Below are 22841 nucleotides of genomic sequence, written 5' to 3'. Positions count from 1 at the left end.
GCATTAATTTGCTAGTTCTTTTTTGTTTGTTTTGTTTTCAAGTAAATGCTGCAAACTGCCAGCCCTCCTCTCTGTCTTGTATTCTAGAGATAATGTACTGCCCGGACAGTGTGGTGAATGCTTGTAGAGATTGGAATTAGAGGAAAATAGCGAAAGATGGCTGTGGGCAGGATGGGAAAGGCAGCGGTATAAAGAGCCTGTTCCTGATTATGAAACAAGGAAGAGGGGTTAAGCTGCAAGCCAGGAGAAAGAGACGGTGAGCAGTGATTTGGTCTCCACTGCTCACCCACCACCAACGGGAAAGTGTGTTACAATTCAGGCTCGATTCAGATCATTGGGTATCGTCTAATGACATCAATTCCTCACCAAAAGCCAATGAAGAGAATGCATCTTCTTTTAGATGTTATCATATTTACACTTGCTTAGTCTGAATCATGAAGCATTTGAAAAACAAGGATTGCTATATTTTTCTCCATCTGTATCTCAATTTTAATTCTGTTGCGCTCGCTTACAACATCATAGCACAGGATGTTCTCGTCTACATCATAATTGTTCGTAGAACGATTCAATTATTAATTCATAATTATACATAATAAGATTTACTGTCATTACACAGAGAAAGTGAAACCAATTATTGAGGCCAGCTTCCGTTTTAATATTCCACTAAATTATAAATATTTGGAAAGCGTACCTAAGAAGAATTTGACCTGGATAATAAGACAAGTCGCTCATAATAGATAAATGAAAACTTCGCAAAGACTTCAGTTTCTATTGAACACATTGAAAGGAACGCTGCCAATCACACAGACTAATCAACTAGTGGCATGATTATGTATAATTATTTAGTTCTAATTACTAAACGGTTACTTAATATGTATAGCATGTAGAGACATACATGCATACATACATACATACATGCATACATACATACATACATGCATACATACATACATACATACACGTGATGAAGCTTATTGCGTACAAACAAGCAAATCACTATAAGTCGCACCAACAGAAAGTGAAGAAGGAGATAGAAATGATGTTTGGAGACAGCAAAAAGGGGACACTGACTTGCAAACTGATTAGCCTCAAACAGGAGCTAAAAGCTGTCAGTGAGAAACTCCGACATCAGAAAAGAACAACCGAGAGAAGAACAATAAACAGAAAATTTAACCGGAACCAGGCAACAGTATACAGAGACATGAGGGGAGGAGAGACTCCTTCTGGAGGAAAATCTGGAGTGAATAGGAGTTTTACCAAGATGCTCTGCGACTGGAAGAGATTCGAGGAAATTATTGTCCCTGCATTTCACCTGGCACTGATGGTGATACCCTCGTAACTGTGATTCAGAAACTTGTTGATGGAAAGTACCAGGAAGAGACTTGACTGTTGGATATTGTTACAAGAAGCTAACCTTCTACCGACCGTATCTCATCAAATTGTGTCAGCAAGTTCTCAATGGGAACAGTAGCATACCACACTGGTTAGCTCTAGAAGAGACAAAACGGATTCCCGGATGAAGAACCACCCACATGGCAAAAAATATACAGAATGTATACAGCATGTTTAAACTTTTTCCTCCAAGACCATTGTGAAAGTAATAACATCATCACAGCAGAACAAGCAGCTGGGAAGAAGGGAGTCTGGGGACGTGCCGAGAAATTGTTTATAAACAAAACTGTAATATCAGAGGTGTGGGAGCATAGAAGGAACCTAGTTTCAAAGTGGCCAGACGACAAGAACGCCTTTGACTCTGTTCCCCACTCATGGATGCTAGAAGCCCTTCAACTTGCTAAAGTTCCAGTGAGGATAGTCAAAGCCATAACTAATCTGACTTCATCGTAGACCACCATCTTGAAATTAAACACAAAGAGTGACTGTATTATCACTGAGAGAATACAGTATCGCAGAGGCATATTCCAAGGGGACAGCCTCTCTGTGATGTTGTTTATACTTTCTGTAAACCCTTTGTCATTCATGTTAAAGAAGTCTGAAGGATATCTGACTGGTTCACAAGGAAACAGAAATACCAAAATTACACACGGTTTCTTTGTGGATGACTTGAAATTGTATGCAAAGAATATGCACGAGATGAAATTAAGCTTTGACTTGGTTACAACATTTTCAACAGATATAGAGTTAGAGTTTGGTCAGGATAAACGTTGTTATATGGTTGTGGAAAGAGGGAAGACTGTAAACCAGACTAGTAACATCTCCATCAATGACTTAACTTTTCCCCTTATATCTGATGAGGAATGTTACAGGCATCTAGGGGTGGATGAAAATATATCTTACAATGGCACCTGTAACAAAATACCTGTCACTAAAGAATATTTCAGCCGAATAAAGAAATTTTGGACCTCTGAACTCTCTGCATTCAATAAAACAGTGGCCCACAATGTGTTTGCAGTGCCAGTACTCATACCAACCTTTGGGCTGCTTGATTGGACGTCTGATGAAATCCGAGCCATTGATGTGAAAACTCGAAAAATACTAACAAGCACACATAATTTTCACATAAACAGTGACGTAGACCGCCCCTACCTGAAACGAAAATAAGGTGGCAGAGGCTTAACATCAATCCAAAATGCCTTTGAATGTCGCATCATATCCCTTCGGCAATATCTTTTAACCATCAAGTGTCGAAGTGCATCCCTTGACCAAGTTTGTATACATGAGGCTGATAACATCATAAGACTTGGAAAGCAGCTCCTTGAGCAGTATTCCTTGTCTGATAACCTTCAATACATGCCCAAAGAAGTTGCATGACTCTACCGCGACGTATCATCCGATGAAGGGATGAGCATATATGACCAGAAGACCATGCATGGATAGAAAGCTCCAGGGTGATAATGACATCGATCATCAAAGCAGTTTATCATGGACCAACACCTGGATTACTACCTCCCACTTTGAAGGGTATCCGTTTGCAATCCAGGGACAGGAAATATCAACCAAATACCTGATGCACAAAAGGGACAGATGTGGGAAAAGCAGTAAACTAATGTATGTATGCATGTATATGCATGTATGTATGTATGTATGTATGTATGTATGTATGTATGTATGTATGTATGTATGTATGTATGTGTGTGTGTGTATGTATGTATGTTGTGTGTGTATCACTCAAGTTTTAAGTAATTGTTGTTTCTTTTTAGTTGTATGGTGAAACTAGTTTGCTGTTGTCATTGATGTATTATAACTGCTTCAGATGATTCCTGTTTTTAAAGGGTTTTTTTTCCTTTAAATCATATGGTTGTGTTATTTTTTTAAACCCCGCCAAGGAGGTTATGTTTTTGCCGGCGTTGGTTTGGGAAATTGGGTGATTTTCAGCATGCGTGTATATGGGTGGAAATGGGCTACTTGGCGGAGGTCTGCGCTCTTCGAGTGCTTTTCTAATTTTATGTATGTATTCTCATGCATATAGTTACATATCTACACGTACTCATATATATTTAAATGATAAACTTCTGTAAAGTTTTACAGATTCTTACAGTTCCAGTGATGGAATGGATCTGTAGTCTTCGAATTAGTTTTCTCCTTTCTGGTTTTGAGAAGCCTAATTTCTCAAGATTGGTATTTAGGCAGTGTGTTACATATTATGTATGTATGTATGTCATTATTCAGTTTATTTCAAGATTTCTTGCCAATAGAGAAAGAGCCGGTTTCTAACCTAGATCCAAAGTTCCTTCATTGGAATTTCAACAACATCAACAGGGTATTTTTGTATGTATGTATATGTGCAAATTTGTATGCTTTGCTTTATGTATGTATTCGCATGCATATAGTTTGTATGTATGTATGAATGCATGTATGTATGTATGTATGTATACATACATGGACCCGTCACAACCCTCCCTTCGTTTGAACAAATGGATGGTTCTCTAAGGTCAACAACAAGCCACTGACCTAGCATTTGGAGCAAAATTCAAATCTTACATTTTGTTGGCAATATCATTTGAACAGAAAACTAGGTTAAATTAAACCAAACACACACGCACACACACAAACACGGACATACGCACGTGCGCACACACACACGTGTGTGTGTGTATCTGTGCTTGTGCTGTATTCACTTCAGCTTAGAAGCTACTAAGACATCAGAAAAAAACTGCATTGTATTGTGTCACCTCTGGGTATCCTGTTCCTTATTTTGATTTTATTCACCTTATTTTGAAACTGTACGGATAATTCCGCATTAATTTTTGGTGCCTCAACTTAGGTACGTAATTCATCTGAATCTCAATTATTTTGCTTTACACACACATATATATATATATATATATATATATATATATATATATATATATATATATATATATATATATATATATGTATATATGTATATCTGTGTGTGTATGTATGTATGTATGTATGTGTGTATGTTTGTATACATATACATACATACATTTATATATAATTTTTACGAGAAAAATGTTGACAGGGACTTCGAATTTAAATATGTACTGTACTAGAAAGTATTGAGAAATTCTTCAATTTAATGCTCAATGTTTTTTATGCATAAACTTCACAGGAAAAAAAAACATTTACAGAGATAGACTGACATACACATACACACATATACACACACACTCACACGCACAGAAAGACACTCACACACACAGAGCCACATACACTCTCTCTCACACACACACACTCTCTCTCTCACTCACACACTCACACACACACGCCAGTACATAGATAAAGAATGAGAGAAGGCTCATTGTGTTCTAATTACAAAAGTACAACAGTATTGTAGTTATTAAAAGCCTAGATTCGATCTAAATTGCCTTCACATCAGCCGTGACATTTAACACAGATTAACTTTCTGTTGGCTCTAGAAACATTCCAGATGAAATACACATAGTTTAAGTGTATTAATGGCTTCTAAAGTTTGGCACAGGGCCCACAGAGTTATCTGGTAGGTTGTACAGTCACTGATTCAGTCCCAAATACACACATCTCTAGGGACTTATTATTATATCAACTAGGAGAAACGAAAGGGGAAGTTGACGTCGTCAGGTTTTGAATTGCAAGATTTGGAAGAACGAATCGATATATGTTTAGGAATTTAATTTGGCGCTTTAGCCAATTCTTCCATCCTACAGCCTCAACAACAAAAACAACAACAACATTAACTGTTTTCAATTGAGGCACAAGGCCGGTAATTGTGAGGTGAGGGCTTTAGTCGATTACATCGATCCCAGCTCTCGACAGGTATTTTATTTTATCAACAGTTGAATGAATAAAAGGCAACTCTGATGTCATAATAATAATAATAATAATAATAATTAATAATAATAATAATAATAATTAATAATAATAATAATAATAATTAATAATAATAATAATTAATAATAATAATAAGATTGAAAAGTACAGACTACTAAAAGACGAAATTGCAAGAATGTGGACCATGAGGAGAGTGTCTGTTATTCCAGTCGTTGTAGGGGGCACTCGGAGCACTAGGAACCAAGAAAGCGGAATTGACACGAGAGCAGAGCGAACCCCGAAATACTGCTCTGCTGGGGACAGGGTTAGGGTTTTGAGATTGACACTTGGATGTTGGATGTCTCCCACGATAATTAACAACCAAATATCAAAGCTTATAATGTGCGGAAAGAGACCCTATGAGACCTCTGATAGAAGGCTGCTGTCTGCTCTGACAGAATCTACCAGAACAAACATGACTGAACGCTCCGAGAAGTAAAGCGATAGTAATAATCCTTTCCACGAAAGACACAAAACCTGAAATTTTGGGTCTGGGGGCTAATCGATTACATTGACCCCAAAGGGATGAAAGGCAATGTCGACCTCAGCGGAATTTGAACTCACAACGTAGCGGCGGACGAAATACTGCTAAGCGTTTCGCCCGGCGTGCTAACGATTATGCCAGCTCGCTGCCTTAATAATAATAATAGTAATAATAATAATAATCAGCACTCAACTATCAACGTGGCTTAAAAAGCATTATTTTGCATAAACACCAAGAAATTTTGGTAACCTTTGAATTATAATTTTAAATGTATGTCCTATTTTCTCATATTACCCATTGTGACAAAAATAAACAGTAATCTCTCGAGTATCGCGGCTGTTACCTTCCAACCCCAACCCCTGCGAAAGGTGAAAATCCACGAAGTAGAAACAATACTGTGCTGTATATTTTTTGTAATTATTTTTATAATTTGTATCTATTTATTTTATTATACGTGCAAAACAACACCACAGAGGAATCGACGTAAGCTTGAATAATAAACCGCGATAGGGGAACCGCGATAGAGGAACCGCGATAGGGGAACCGCGATACGGCGAGGGTTCACTGTACTTCCAAACTTATCCGGCTAAAACGCTGGGCAAGATGCTTAGCAGCATTTCTTCTGGACTTATGTTCTGAGTTCAAATCCCGCCGAGGTCGACTTTGCCTTTCATCCTTTCAAAGTTGATAAATTAAGTACCAGTTGCATACTGGGGGCGAGGTTATCGACTCATCCCCTCTCCCAAAATGGCTGCCCTTGTGGCAAAATTTGAAACCAACATTACACGATAGAGAATTTGGGTTTAATATAAAACATCGGAATAACTATTTTGGCAAGAAAATAATGAGTTAGAGTGAGGTGTTTACTTTTCACTGGAAACTGGAAATATGTTATTCTGAGAAATCCAGTGGCCAGTTGTCAGGAATGTGATATTCGTTTCACTGAAATAGAGAGTCTCCTATTTCAAGCTGTGTGTTAGCTTTGAGAGTTTTGAATTTATTTACATTTTGCAAATATGTCAGACAAGCTCATAAATATATGAAGGTAACTTGAAGTTGTTGTCTATAGAAACACTTAGTTAAGAGTGTCAGAGAGATTGAATAACTTTAGCAGTAACTGTGGAGCTGATGAAGTGGTTGCTTGATGGTGGTGGTGGTGGAGGTGGTGGGAGGAGGAGTGGAAGGTGTGGTTTGGTGAGCAACAAGTTCGCTTCTCAACCACCCAGCTCCAGTTTCGAACCATCGCAACACTTTGCTAAATGCCTTCTGCCATAGCATCGGAATGACTAAACTTTGTGAGACTGTGATAGTCGGAAACTATGCAGAAGCCTGCACCACCCTCCTCCCTCTACATATCCATGCATACATATATACATACAAACATTCTTTCTTACATACACACATACACACACCTACATTCACACATTCACACACATATATAAGCATACATCCATATATACATACAAACATTCTTGCTTACACACACACACATACACATACACACACTTACACTCACACATTGACACATACATATAAGCATACATCCATACATGTATGCATACAAACATTCATGCTTACACACACACACAGACGCGCGCGCACACAATCATACGTACATACATGAGCACGCATGAATACATACACCCATGCTTATAGACATAAACCTGCTTTTACATATTGAGACATAATGTTAGCGTATGTGAGCGTGTATATTTATCTATGCGTATCTATGCGTATATCTATGTGTATTTATGCGTATATCTTGTGCTATTAAAATGAAACGAATATATATATATATGTGTGTACAACGCAATAACTCTGATATCTCTGGTTTCTTCAGCAGTCTCGATTCCTATCTTGCTCTCTGAATCGTTTAACCATTTCCATTTGGTCTCAAATTGTTCCTTACCATTGTGTGGGTGGTTCTGATCGTTCCACATAAGATTCTATCTGTTTCGGGTTGTTTTTCTTAGAAACTGTTCTGGCGAAATGGAAACTCCGTGTCGAGATGGCCATCAAACTTGCCAAGTCAAACATCCACCCAGTCTGGTACTTATTTTCCATCCGGGTAGATTTTGAACTAAAGAACGGATATTGCGCACCCTTTTTGACCAGCGCCTAACCAAGCAAATATGTAATTGGAAAGTGAGCCAAAAGGGAGACTCTATACAAACTGCTAAAAGTAGCAGCCAAACTTTACTTCATACTTTACTATTTTAGAAAGGGAAGAAGGCACAGCTGTGGGGTTAGGAAGTTCGCTTTGCTTCGGGTTCGGTCCCAATGCACGGCAGTTTGGGCAAGTGTCTTCTACTAAAGTTCCTGGTTGAGCAATACCCTGCAAGTGAATTTGGTAGACGGAAACTGTGTGGAAGCCCGTCGTATATATACATATCTGTGTGTGTGTGTGTGTGTGTGTGTGTATCTGTGTTTGTCCCCCATCACCGCTTGACAATAGGTGCTGGTTTGTTTACGTCCCCACAGCCTAGCCGTTTGATGAAAGAAACCGATTAAACTAAATAACTACCGTTGTCTGTGTGTTGGGGTCAACCCTTCAAGAGGATGCCCAGCGTGGCCGTGGCCCAGTGACTGAAACAAGAAAAAAAAAAAGCAAAAATGCACAAGATACTGTATAGGATGTTTTGTTTATTAGTTAATCGGAAGAGGAAGGAAATCTCTGAGACCCTTTTAAGGGCTTCTGAAACGAGATGGCGGAGGGGATGAAGTTATTCTCAGACCGGAATCCTGGATTGAATACATCTTTGAATCTGGACGTCGCCAAGAAAACACCCAAGATCAAGGCGGTGTTGATAAACCGGATACCAGGATTAAATCTACCATTGTGATGCTAAAAACAAGCCCCGAAAGGGCGAGATGGACACGGTTGGAATAACTCTGATCATAAATCTGCTTGATCAGAGTTGATCTGAGGTTGAGCAATAACAACAGCTATCATCATAGATTTTTCGCGTTCGGCAGGAAATAACTTTCTTGAAAGTAGTCGTACTTTTTTCTCGTCGGACCAACTTTTACATTCTTCTTTGAAGATTTCTTTCGTATCTTCGAAAATATCCAGAAAAGGTAATCCCTTCTTCTGGATTATAGCTGAATTCTTCAATTGAGTTTGCTACGCTGTCCAGCGAGTATGAACCGGACGTATTTTCAGACTTCTTCAACATTAATTCCAGCAACTGTTGATTTTGTAGTTGCTGTTGTATTTGCTGCTGTTGCTGCTACAGTTGCTGCTGTTGCTGCTACAGTTGCTGCTGTTGCTGTTGCTGTTGTACCACGGAGGTTAATAAATCTTCCATGTTAAAACGATTTTTCCTTTGATTTCGTACTAAAAAATAAATTTAAATGTCCAACGCAGGCTTCGAACAACTCGTCGCCACGTTTATACCCTGGCGTTGGATATATAATTTAACGAAGCAGGCGGGGTGGGGGAAGAAAGTATTTACACGACGCAATACGATCACTATTACACGAAACTCAACGCCCTCAATCAACGGCTCACAATGAACTGCTTACTAACCCGAAAAACTAATCACTCACTAACAATGAGTTAGTCCACCTTTAGTCACTTGGGGGGTTGGGGTGGGCGGTGTGAGAATTCTTCCGCAACAATGCCTTGTTGGCTCCTTTAATCTTTCTCGAACCAATTAAACATCGACCAGTGATGGCGATTGCCATTAGCCATTGTGGCACACAGAGAGTACATTTATGTGAAGGCGCGTGGCTAAGTAGTTAGGGTAATCGGCTGGTAAGGTCGTGAGTTCCATACTCGACAACGTGACGTGTCCTTGAGCAAGACACTTATTTCACATTGTTGCAGTCCACTCAGTTGGTAAAAAAGGAGCAGCCCCTGAAATTGAAAGGAGCCAGCTTGCCCCATTCAGCGTCATGCTGAATCTCCCTGAGAACTACGTCAAGGGTACGCTTGTCTGTGGGGCCACTCAGCCACTTGCACCTTAATTTTACGAACAGGCTGCTCCTTTGATCGGATCAACTGGAACATTCCTCGTTGTATCCGTCGGAGTTTCTTGTTGGTATTTTTAACCCTGAAAGGAATTGTAATTCATTGACTCTGAATGCAGGAAGTCCCATTTTCCATTCTGTCATAGTGGCACCATTGAAAATGTCCTCTCCGAGAGGTTATCAATGCTCACACTATCTAAGCTACAGCCACAGGAAGAATTATGAAGTTGGAACTGCAAGCTATCAAAACACTCTTCGGTTTGATAGTACTGCCGCTGTTTAAAGGCAAGTGTTCCGGTAGAGAGAGTTAAGTCTCTTGGCCGGGTTGATAGTATTTCTGAGTATTTATTCCCAGAGCTAAGATGGCGCTGTTGCAGCTGCACACTCATCCAGAGAAGGGTCAGTCGACCATTATTGGAATCATGTTACTATCCAACCAGTGGCCGACTTGTAGCCTCATCTTCTTGTTTTTTCTACCGCTACTATATGGCCTCTGATCCTCGGAGTGGATCGATCTTTTTCCCCTTCCCCTCCGGCACTCACCGTTCCCTGGACCCTCCCCTCCTTATCACCCATTTCCTATCCAATCTACCCGGCCCCGAACTAACTACTCTTCCCAGTTCCTTCCTCGCGATAATATCGATTCTCTATAACTTCCTCCCTGTAATTTAAACTAGAGCTTTAATGGCCTCAATCTCATCGGTTTGGGGAGGGGCTCTGCGAAGCGGATGGGCGCTGTCTTCCCCTCAGATCCAACAGAGTGAACAAGAGATACAGTAATGAATGCTGTCCGGCTTTCTTATTGGCTTAATTACTCCAAACCCCGTCAGATGAATTGATAATAAATAACCATGACCACTGTCAGAGGAACCTCAACTGACTTGCTAGAAATAGAAGCCATTTCCCTTCAAATCACTGTCTCCAACCTTAGAACAACGCTGGAATGCATCTGATCATCCGATAGCCCAATTAACGCTGATCTCAGACCGATTAACAACAGTAGCAACAACAACAACAGAAGCAGAAGCAACAACAACAACAACAACAACAAAAGCAAGAATAATTCAAAACCCTTGTCGATTGTTAAGTCTAAATGGCGTAGCTTCCTTCGTCTGTGTTCAGCGTTTCTGGGATACGTTCTGAAACAGGAGTTTCTGGTTATCTACAATTATGTTTGATATTTAGAGCGACAGATGAAACTACGCTTTAATTTTCTGTGAAATTAATCACGTTAAATGCTAAACTATAAATTCCCTTCGTTTTATTATAATTCGGTAGCCACAATCTGGCCAGCAACGAAATTACTCTTCCGTCTCATTCATGCGTTCAGGTACGCATGAATGGCTACATGGTCAAACAATCAAACGAGTATACACACAAACATGCACATTTATACACATGGATATATATAGAGAGAGACTTTTTGTGTGTATGTATGTATGTATGTATGTATGTATGTATGTATGTATGTATGTATGTATATGTATGTATATGTATGTATGTATATGTATGTATGTGTATGCATATATGTATGTATATATATGTATGTATATATATGTATGTTTGCATGTATGTATGTGTATATATGTATTATGTATTATGTATGTATGTATGTATGTAGAAGTAAACAAGCTGTTTCACAAGTCACACATACACACATAGGGGCACACGTATATACATATACGTACACATACATATACACACACGCGTACGGAAGCACATACATATAGACGTGTATCAGAGAGGGAAATAAAGAAAAATGGCGGGGAACATATTGATGGATGGATAAATGGCTGGCGTGCTGGATGGTTGGATGGCTGGATGGAAACCGGGATGAATTAATATAAAGAGAGTAGGAGGGAAAGGCGGAGAAAAAGCAAAACGGCAAGAACGAGAGAGAGAGAGAGAGAGAGAGAGAGAGAGAGAGAGAGAGAGAGAGAGAGAGAGAGAGAGAGAGAGAGAGAGAGTCGGAGAGAGTGGGGGGTTGAGGAGGAAGGGATGAGAGTGAGCGAGTAAGCTCTACTTAAAATACGGTAGAATAATTTCTTAGATAATTGAAGACAATAATAATGTTTCGTGTCTTCGAACGTTTAACTTCAAGAGAGACATTGCAGCAATTTTGCAATTCCTCCTGGAATGTTGGTGTAATCCAGGAGATATATTAACTTCATTTTACTTGGAAATATAAGAAACCAATTCCAATAAAATATCCTTAATTTAGTAAAGTTCAAGGATGTTGTAATAGCAACGTTTATGGAAATATGGAATTATACAATCAACTTGGGATAATTTCCGGTCTCTCCCCCACCCAACCCATCTTTCTTTCTCTAAATACAGAGGAAAGTTGCTGTGGCAGATATCGATCCTCGATAGGAAGGCAAAATCTATAGTTATATCTAATCAAACAACCTAGTTGTACGGGGTAACGAGAAAGGTCTCTACCTTTCGCTCGATCTGTTAAAAATAGTCGTCAAATCGCCCTCAATTCATGCATCCTACAGTCTTTAAAAAAAGTCTTCAGAAAATGTAGTCTTGCGTATGTTGTCTGAAAAAGAAAGGCGAGATGTCCACGGCTGGAAGATTTTGATTGTAGATCAAGACTGACCTGGAGCTAAAAAGAATAACAATATTCTAGTACTCTTTTACTCTTTTACTTGTTTCAGTCATTTGACTGTGGCCATGCCGGAGCACGATAATTTTCAATTTCGGGAGCGTCCAGTCTGGTAAAGTTGATGTACGTTTGATATCAACTTGAGCTTTTTAGAATTTAAAAATATATGTAAGGAACGTGTTGGGGTGGGGAATAGAGAGCTGCAGAAAAGCATTTTAAACACAGGAGAGTGGTGATTTGCTGCTCAAACTCACAAAACCTGTAAACTAATACTTGTCATCTCCGTGGCCCACTGGAGACGTCCTTCTCATTAATAATAATTCAAACATCAAAGGCGTCTACGCATTTTAGAGTTAACGGATTCTTTTCTCACTTTCTCTCTCACACACACACGAACGGTCATAAATATTCGGGGCTGGAAAATTCCAGAGGAGAATCGATAAAATGTCTCTTGGAAGAAACGGACGCCATTTCAAGATATTTCATCAGATGCTGTGTATCTAGTGCATCTGTATAGGTTTGGTGATGCGAAAAGGAAAACAAAAACTCTGTCTATCCATCCATCCATCTGTCCGTTCGTCCGTCCGTCCGTCCGTCCGTCCGTCCGTCCGTCCATCCGTGAGGTGGGGTGGTGCTGAAAAGTTCCTGGCTTTGGGTAAAGAAAATACAGGAAGTTCAGTTAATTATGATTTTATTCAACATATTCCCTTCTCTAAGGAGTATATAAAAGAACTCGTATATATATATATATATATATATATATATATAAGATAAAACTTACCTGGAAGGGGATGCGTAGCGTTCAATATATATATATATATATATATATATATATATATATATATATATATATATATATATATATACGAGGGGGTATTTTTAATTGTTTTCATTACAAGGCTGCGGCCATGCTGGGGTTCCGCCTTGAAGAATTTTAGTCCAATTTTTAAAGCCTGATACTTATTCTATCGGTTTATTTTGCCGAGCCGCTAGAAGATGGGAATTTAAGTTATGGGGACGTAAACACACACATACACACACACACACACACACACATATATATATACGACGGGCGTCTTTCAGTTTCCGTCTCTCCACATCCAACCACAGGGCTTTGGTCAGCCTTGGGCTACTGTAGAAGTCCCTTGCCCAAGGCGCCACACAGTGGGACTGAACACGGAACCATGTGGTTAGGAAGCACACTTCTTACCATGCAGCCATCTAGATAGATAGAGATATGTGTGTGTGTGTGTGTGAGAGAGATCCAGTGCTCACCTCTACCCGCTCTCATGTTACTCTTTCCTCTCACCTCTCTTTATGTTTCCGTCTGTATCAAGGCTTACCCCTACCTCCCTCCCACAAACACCACTGCCGTTCCGGCTTTTGTCTTCGACACCTCGTTTTTTTGTTTTGTACTCCTGGCTTATCTCCCTTCCCTGTAGACGCCGCTGGAATCCATCTTATAAGCTCACCAGCATTACACTCTGAAACGCCCGACACATTTAGAAATAGCAACAACAACAACAACAACAGCTAAAATTAGCAACTAAAACCGCCCATCTCCATCAGTGAGCCACTCTTCATAAACTTTCGTACTTTGCTTTGTGAAAGTACGTCTGCACTTTGATACAGGCATATCGCGTTCATTTATTTGCTCGTACATGCATAAATATATAAATATACGTACACACACACACACACACACACACACACACACACACACACACACACACACATACACACACACACACACAGATACATACATACGTCCCTATCTTTGTCACCCTCCCCTCACACTCTTATTATAATTCGCCACCCCTTTTTACCCCTCCTTATCCACTGCCCACATCCTGTCTTGCTCCTTTCTTCCTCGCTACCCCCACCCACCCTTATTCATTTCGGGATAGCTATGTATCTCCTTTATAGCAAGACACTAGTGCTTATCCCCACTCTGTCGTACTTGAACCCCCAACAACTGGCATAAAGCCATCTCGACCCCGTTGCCCTCTTAAATCCTCCCCCCCCCCCGACTTATTGGTGGGGATTCTTTCCTTTTGTTGTTCCTTTTCTGTTCTGAAGTTACCTGGCAACGTCACTAGTGCTGGTGGCATGAAAAAGAACCCCCAGTGCACAAACTGGTTGGCGATGGGAAGGGCATCCAGCCATCGGATCCCTGCCAAAGTTGACACTGGAGGACGATGGGGTCTTTAGATTCGTTGGTCCCTGTCAAAGAGTCCAACCTCTGCCAACATAGGAAACGGATGTTCATTGATGATGATGATGATGATGATGATGATGATGATACATATATGTATGTTTTTATGGTATTGTGGAAAACATTCTCGTTTGGGTAGCCTTTCTCAGTTGTGGTCGCCAGACTAACAGCAGAGCTCGAGGTAATCCAATGCCGCTACACTAAAAAAGATTACCTCAGCACAACAGATGAACTACTGAGAGCTGCTAAACGAACTGAACTCTAACCATTTTTAACATGTGGCGGCAAGCAGAATCTTATCCAAGAACTTCGTCAGAATAAAGGAAGTACCACAAGCTACCTTTCAATGCTTTAATGTCATTCCTTGTATTGTTAAACAAATATACAATCAGCCTCACTCAAACAGCTGTGCAGTTGGCTTTCAAATGATATTCGAGATCAAGATAAACAATAGCGAAGTTATCTTTATACTCCAACAAACCGTAGACACCGTATATAACTGGGAGAATGACGTAACACAAACTCCCATACCTTTCGTTATAGAAGAACAATCCCCGATAAAATTCGCTACCATTCCCCAAACAGGGAACGAATTCTAGACACTGAATACGTTTGTCACCTGAGGATTGTTATATCTTTTAATGCATATTTCTCCAAAAATATTCATAAAACGTAAATCATTTGTTGAGAATTCTTGTAGAACTCTCAAGAAATTGGTGACTCTCTGTAAATGGATTTCAATTATTGTGAGATATTAGAGATCAGGCAGTGAGTCTGACATACTAAATATCTTGGAGAATTTGATTACTTCTTATAAATTTGACCTTCCAGCAACCAGATTTTACCTACTAAACTGGAAAAATTGCAAAAAAAAAAAAAAAAAAAGTAAGTGAGAGAAAGAGAAAGCGTGACACGAACTGTTGCGAACGCCTCCGCAAAATAAGTTTTGGATCGTCGACAAGAACGATATGTGATGACAAATATAACATATAATGATATAATGTGTGTGTGTAAACTTTGGCATACTAGAAGGAAAGTAGAATAGGAAGTTATTCCACTTGCTAACATTACCTTCTTCGAGTTCTCGCATCAGGAATTTACAATTTAACAGTTTGTCAGTAATTATACAACAACTTCCCAAAAGATGTAGGAAACTCGACAAAATTTACTGCTTAGACTTTTCAAAGGATCATGCGTCTGCGAACGAATCAAAACAGCGTCCATCAGCTCGAAGATGTACCAACTTGGGTTGTTGGGTACACCGAAAACAAAAATCCTACAAAAGCAACGGAACCGTGCATACACACTGGGTATAATACAAAGAGAGATAACAACATGGAAATCGTAAATCGTCTTCAGAGGGACACACCGCAAACTCTTACGAATTCTGGTGGACATGAAAACAAGACAGCAGGCCCTTAATGGATTGAAAACAAGTTGGTACATGTTAGGGGCGGGATATCTTTAGAAAGAATAGACTCACAGATCGTGAAATAAGCGCGATCAACGGAAAATTTTCGGACAACTGTTTATGATGTGGGTGATACCTTCGTTGTTAACTCCACAAAGTCTGCATCGGTTGTCACATTTTACGGCTTTTGTGCATCAGGTATTTGGTTGATATTTCCTGTCCCTGGATTGCAAACGGATACCCTTCAAAGTGGGAGGTAGTAATCCAGGTGTTGGTCCATGATAAACTGCTTTGATGATCGATGTCATTATCATCCTGGAGCTTTCTATCCATGAATGGTCTCCTGCTCATATACGCTCATCCTTTCATCTGATAAGTTGTGGTAGAGTCGTGCGACTTCTTTGGGCATTTATTCTAGGTTATCAGACAAGGAATACTGCTGAAGGAGCTGCTTTCCAAGTCTTATGATGTTATCAGCCTCATGTATGTATGTACGTATGTATATATCGACAGATAGATACATACATATACATATTATATATGTGTTTATATATGTATGTATGTATTTATAAATAATTCTGTATGTATATATAATACATTTATATGTCCAGGTATGTATACATACATGTATATATATGTATATGCTTGTATGTATACGTGTAAGTATACATATATATGTAGGTATACTTGTGTATATCTATATATACGTAAATATACATGTATATATATATATATATATATATATATATATATATATATATATATATATATATATATATATATATATATATATATATATATATACATACATATATACACACATATATATATATCTAAACATATTTGAGTGTATGTGTGTGTATATATATATATATATATATATATACATACACACACATACACACACGTATTTATTAAAATGTGTCTGTGTGTATGTATGAAAGTATATATGTATGTATATGCATTTATTATATGTATACGAGTATGCATGTATGTGTGTGTGTGTGTGTGTGTGTGTGTGTGTGTGTGTGTATGCTTTGATCGAACGATATAAAATAGTTGCAGCAAGTTTATCGATTTAATATCGTCTGCTTAAGCATGCCGAATTTAATTCGATCGTTTTAAGAAGTCGTTAGCTAAAGATGCGTGCACAAAGTGATTTCTGTGTTGCAACTCGAGAAATATCATTGTATTAGTAATAATGATGATAATAATAATAATAAAGACTCCAGTATAGATAACAACAACAACAACAACATGAGAACATAACATGGGGTGGGGGGTGGGGTTCATTCGTTTTCTCATTAAGAATATGCTTTGATCTGCGGATAGTTCATATATAATTCTAATAAAGGTCTTTCTTCATTGTCTGGATTGCCTGCTGTGGTGAATGGACGATAACATTTCTTTCTTTCTTTCTTTCTTTCTTTCTTTCTTTCTTTCTTTTGCACTTTAGTTTTCCCTCCATCTCATCCAGATCCAGGATGCTGCTATCAGTAAGTGTGTATGTCTGTGTCTGTGCGTGTGTTTGTGTGTGTCTGTGTGTCTGTGCGTGTGTACATACGTGTGTGTGTGTGTGTGTATGTGTACGTGTGCTTGTGTGTGTGTGTGTGTGTATGTGTGTGTGCGCGCGCTTGTGCATGTAGAAGTGTGTGTGCGCGTGTGTGTATTTAGTAGGTCTTCGACGTTCGATGATGAGGATTCAGTTCGATGAACTGAATTATCTGCCCCTTAATTAACATGTAACTGGCTGAGTACGTCACAGACATGTCTACCGTTAACTTAACTCTCGGGTAAAGTCAACATGACACAGGGTGCGTGACAATCCTGTCCCTGTTGAATTACTGGTACAATCTTCTGTACAATCTCCGTCTATTCAGCTTGACTCATAACTTAAGGATAGATCCGACGCTGTAGAAAATCCGTCACCCCACCACATATATATACATATACATCATTGATTTCAAATTTTAGCACAAGGCCAGCAATTTCGAAGGAGGCGGTAAATCGATAACATCGATCCCAGTGTTCTACTGGTATTTCTTTTATCGACCCCGAAAGGAAGAAAGGTAAAATCGCTCTTGGTGGAATTTGAACTCAGAGCTCAGTGACGGACGAAATGCCGTTAAGTATTTTGTATAGTTTGAAGCACAAGGCCTGAAATTTGGTGGGAAGGGACTAGACGATTACATTGACCCCAGTGTCCCACTGGTCCTTAATTTATCGACCCTGAAAGGATGAAAGGCAACGTCGACCTTGGCGGTATTTGAACTCAGAACGTAATAACGCGGACAAAAAGCCGTTAAACATTTTGTCCGGCATGCGATTCTGCCAAGTTTGCCGCCCTAGTAAAATAATAATAATGGGTGTTTCGTTCAACATCCTTAGGTAACCCTTATTCAGGGACCTTTTGAGCGGGATGGTCTACTCGACCTGGAGAAAATTCTAACTGGGCCCCGGCTGCAAGGTCGTGCGCTGCTTATGATGATATGAGATCACCATGTCACGTACATATGGTTGTGATGTATGTGCCTGGTGTACCCTTATCAGACGGGTAGTCATGATGGGTATACTGGGCTTCGTATATTGCATCCCATTGTCACTTCGATGCTATACACTTCTCTCTCACTCAATAATAATAATAATCATCGTCGTTTAACGTCCGCTTTCCATGCTAGCATGGGTTGGACGATTTGACTGAGGACTGGTGAAACCGGATGGCAACACCAGGCTCCAATCTAATTTGGCAGAGTTTCTACAGCTGGATGCCCTTCCTAACGCCAACCACTCAGAGAGTGTAGATATATATATATATATGAATAATAATAATAAATGGAGCAAAACGCGTATAATCAATAAGTCCATTTAATTCCTACATATATATATATATATATATATATATAAATATATATATGTATAATGTATGTATATTTATATATGTATATATGTATGCATAATGTATGTGTACATATATATATATATATATATATGTATGTATGTATGTATGTATGTATGTATATGTGAGTCTTTGTGTTTGTCTCTCACAATTGTTTCACAACCAATGTTGAGTTGTTTACATCCCCATAACTTAGCAGTTTGGCAAAAGAGAGATTAATAGAATAACTACCAGGCTTAAAAGAAATAAATACTGTGGTTGATTTGTTTGACTGAAAGAAAAAAAAAGAAATTCAAGCTGGTGCTCCAGCATGGCCACAGTCTGACGACTGAAACAAGTGAACAATAAGAGAATACATTTTGTAGAATTTAACAATAATAATAATAATAATAATAATAATCGTCGTCGTCGTCGTTTAACGTCCGCTTTCCATGCTAGCATGGGTTGGACGATTTGACTGAGGACTGGTGAAACCAGATGGCAACACCAGGCTCCAATCTAATTTGGCAGAGTTTCTACAGCTGGGTGCCCTTCCTAACGCCGACCACTCAGAGAGTGTAGTGGGTGCTTTTACGTGTCACCCGCACGAAGGCCAGTCAGGCGGTTCTGGTAACGGCCACACTCAAAATGGTGTATTTCATTGCCACCCGCACAAGAGCCAGTCCAGGGGCACCGGCAACGATCTCGCTCGAAAATCCCACAAAGCCCAGCCAGGCGGCACCGGCAACGGCCACGCTCAAATGGTGCACCCCATGTGTCACCCACACAAGAGCCAGTCCAGGGGCACCGGCAACGATCTCGCTCGAAAAACTTCATGTGTCGCCCGCACATGAGCCAGTCCAGGGGCACCGGCAGCGATCTCGCTCGAAAATCCCACGACGGCCCCGCACAAGAGTCAGCTCAGGGGTACCGGCAACGATCTCGCTCGAAAAACTTCATGTGTCGCCCGCACATGAGCCAGTCCAGGGACACTGGCAACGATCTCGCTCGAAAATCCTACCACGGCCCCGCACAAAAGCCAGCCCAGGGGCACCGGCAAGGATCTAATAATAATAATAAATAAAATGTTAATTGAGAAAGTAAGTAAAGGTTGCTGGATCATAGACATAGTATGCCCAGCTGACAACAAGATATGCGATAAAGAAGAAAGAAAAGTCGAGAGATATGACAGGTTAGCTTGGGAGGTTAAGCAGTTGTGGTCGCTGAAAAAGGAGCCCTGGGAACAGTGAGTAAAAGTCTAAAACAATACCCCTTGTCATAGGTGCCATAGGAATGATAGGAAAAGGGGCTGATTCCTACCTAGCTCAGATACCAGGAAACCCCCAAATGGCTGAAGTTCAAAAGATAGTGCTCATGGGAACTGCCCATGTCCTACGTAAAATACTGTCTACGTGATCTCAAATTTTAAAACAAACCCATAATTTTCTTGTTTTCTTAAACATTCTCTTGAACAACACTATGTACAAAACCAAATATATGACACCCTAGGCATAACACCAACACGAACTTCTAACTTGTTGTCTCTTGAGGTCTCTGGGTGAGACTTGGAGCCAACTTGTACAAATACAAAGCAGAAGTCAAATATATAATAATAATAATAATAATAATAATAATAATAATAATAATAATAATAATAATAATAATAATAACAATAATAATAATAATAATAACAATAATAATAATAATAATAATAATAATAATAATAATAATAATAATAATAATAATAATAATGTTATTTGAAAGGGATTTTTAACTTTTCATTCTCTTCGTTTTTCTTTCTGTAGGAAAAAGCGGTTCGCGAAGTCCGAAACGTAGGAAATCTTCGTCGCCAAATCGTCGGATTGTCTCTTACCCTTCTTTGTTTCCAACAATCGAGGAGAAAATAGTTGAAGAAGAGAAAGAAGAAGAAGAAGTCAAAAACCAGCAACCCTCGCCGCTGAGCAAATTGTACGAGGGTAACAAGTTACGAAGTAGACATACGTGGCCAAAATTTGTAGGGGATTGGGCTTTTGCAAACGACGAAGAAGATTCAGATGCAAAAGGTGAGATTCCCTTTATGAAAATCCTTCATCATATACACCTTGCAACCATTTTACAATAATATTAATGATAATAATGATAATAATAATAATAATAATAATAATAATAATAAAATGCCCTGATGCAGTACCAGGCAGTGACTCTCATGGCTTCTGATCTTAACTGATTCGAAGTGTTATCATGTACATTGTTTTTGTCTTGGTATAGAAGATGGGCTACAGCAAATATTCTGTTCAATACCACAGATTTGCTTGTCAGTTGTTTGACCTTAACCAGTTGAGCATGTCCCCTAGTGGCTGATGATATGTGCCTCTCTGATCACGAGCAGAAGTAGTGGGGGAGCATCATAGCCATGTGTTGAGAGGAATTCTTTGTTGGTTTGAATAATTCACCTTTGGAAACATGGGTGTTTTACTCAACATCCTTAAACAAACCTTATTGAGCAGGATGGGTTACTCGACCTGAAGAAAATTCTAACTGGGCCCCACTTGCGAGGTTATGCGCTGTTTATTTTGATATGAGATCACCATGTTGAGCGCATATGCTTATGATGCATGTGCCTGGTGTACCCTTATCGGACGGGTAGTCATGATGGGTATATTGGGCTTCGTATATTTTACCCCAGTGTCACTTTGATGGCATGCACTGCTCTCTCACTCAATAGTAATAATAATAATAATAATAATAATTGGCTGGCACTTTCAATCATTTTCCATCACTTTCCATCTCTGGAACAAACCCACCAACTCATTCTCATCGATACCCGGAGTCTCCCCGAGTACATCGTCGCACATAGCCACTACTAACCCTCTATAGAGAGCCATAGTGGAACTTCTACCGACCGCATTGCCCGACTGGCAGAGGAAGGTGAATACCTGACGACACTGATGAGGATCATGGATTCTCCCTTCGAAGACGGCCTATGAATGGTCAGCTTTTGCCGAACGGCCAGCACAAATGATTTTAGAGTTATCAAGTGTATGTTTTGTGCTATTAGCTCAACATCCTCCATCATATCCATCTTGCTTGTAAAATGTGCACGAGTGTTCCACATGTCAGATGTCGAAATGATCGCAGAGCGACATGAAGTGTTGTGCTCAAGAAAGACAACGTACAGGTAGGTCTGGAAACCGAACCCACGATCTAGTGATTGTAAGTTCAACTCTCAAACCACTAGGCCATGCGTTGTCGCAATAATAATAATAACAATAATAATAATAATAATAATAATAATCCTTTCCACTATAGGCACGAGGCCTGAAATTTGGCGGAGGGGGATAGTCGATTACATCGACCCCAGTGTTTCATTGGTACTTAATTTATCGACGCCCAAAAGGATGACAGACAAAGTTGGCCTCGGCGGAATTTGAACTTAGAACGTAGCAGCAGACGAAATACCGCTAAGCATTTCGTCCGGCGTGCTAACGATTCTGCCAGCTCGCCGCCGTAATAACAACAACAACAACAATAATAATAATAATAATAATAATAATAATGATGATGATGATGATGATGATGATGATGATGATGATGACGATGACGACGATGACGGTGATGGTGATGATGATGATGATGATGATGATGATGATGATGATGATGATGATGCCAGGCAGTGATTCTCTGATCAGGAGTAGGAGTGTTAGGGTAACATCATAACCATGTGTTGCGATGAATACTTTGGGGTTTGAATAATTCACCTCTGGAATTATGGGTGTTTCGTTCAGCATCCTAAAACAAACCTTATTCAGGGACCTTTTGAGCAGGGTGAGCTATTTGGCTTGAAAAAATTCTAACTGGGTCCCACCTGTAAGGTCATGCACTGTTTATCTTGATGGGAGATTACCATGTTGCACACATAGTTGTGATGTATGTACCTGGTGTACTCTTATCAAATGGGTAGCCTTGAGGGATATATTGGGTTTCCTATATTTGTACCAAGTG

At 39.6% G+C, this 22841-nt stretch overlaps 1 protein-coding gene across 1 annotated transcript in view; it reads left to right on the top strand.

The window, feature by feature from the left end:
• The window catches only part of LOC106867338 (uncharacterized), a 29467-nt gene extending 7099 nt beyond the window's left edge, over positions 1 to 22368 (top strand). The window contains exon 2 of the mRNA XM_089348481.1: positions 20645 to 22368. Coding sequence (XP_089204607.1) covers positions 20645 to 20961 — 317 coding nt within the window. The 3' untranslated portion in view covers positions 20962 to 22368. The remainder of the gene's footprint in view (positions 1 to 20644) is intronic.
• Positions 22369 to 22841: the final 473 nt, after the last annotated feature.

Source organism: Octopus bimaculoides, chromosome 3 (genome assembly GCF_046866305.1).
Source record: "Octopus bimaculoides isolate indiv1 chromosome 3, ASM4686630v1, whole genome shotgun sequence".
Lineage (NCBI taxonomy): Eukaryota > Metazoa > Mollusca > Cephalopoda > Octopoda > Octopodidae > Octopus > Octopus bimaculoides.
This window is presented reverse-complemented; position numbering and strand designations above follow the sequence as displayed.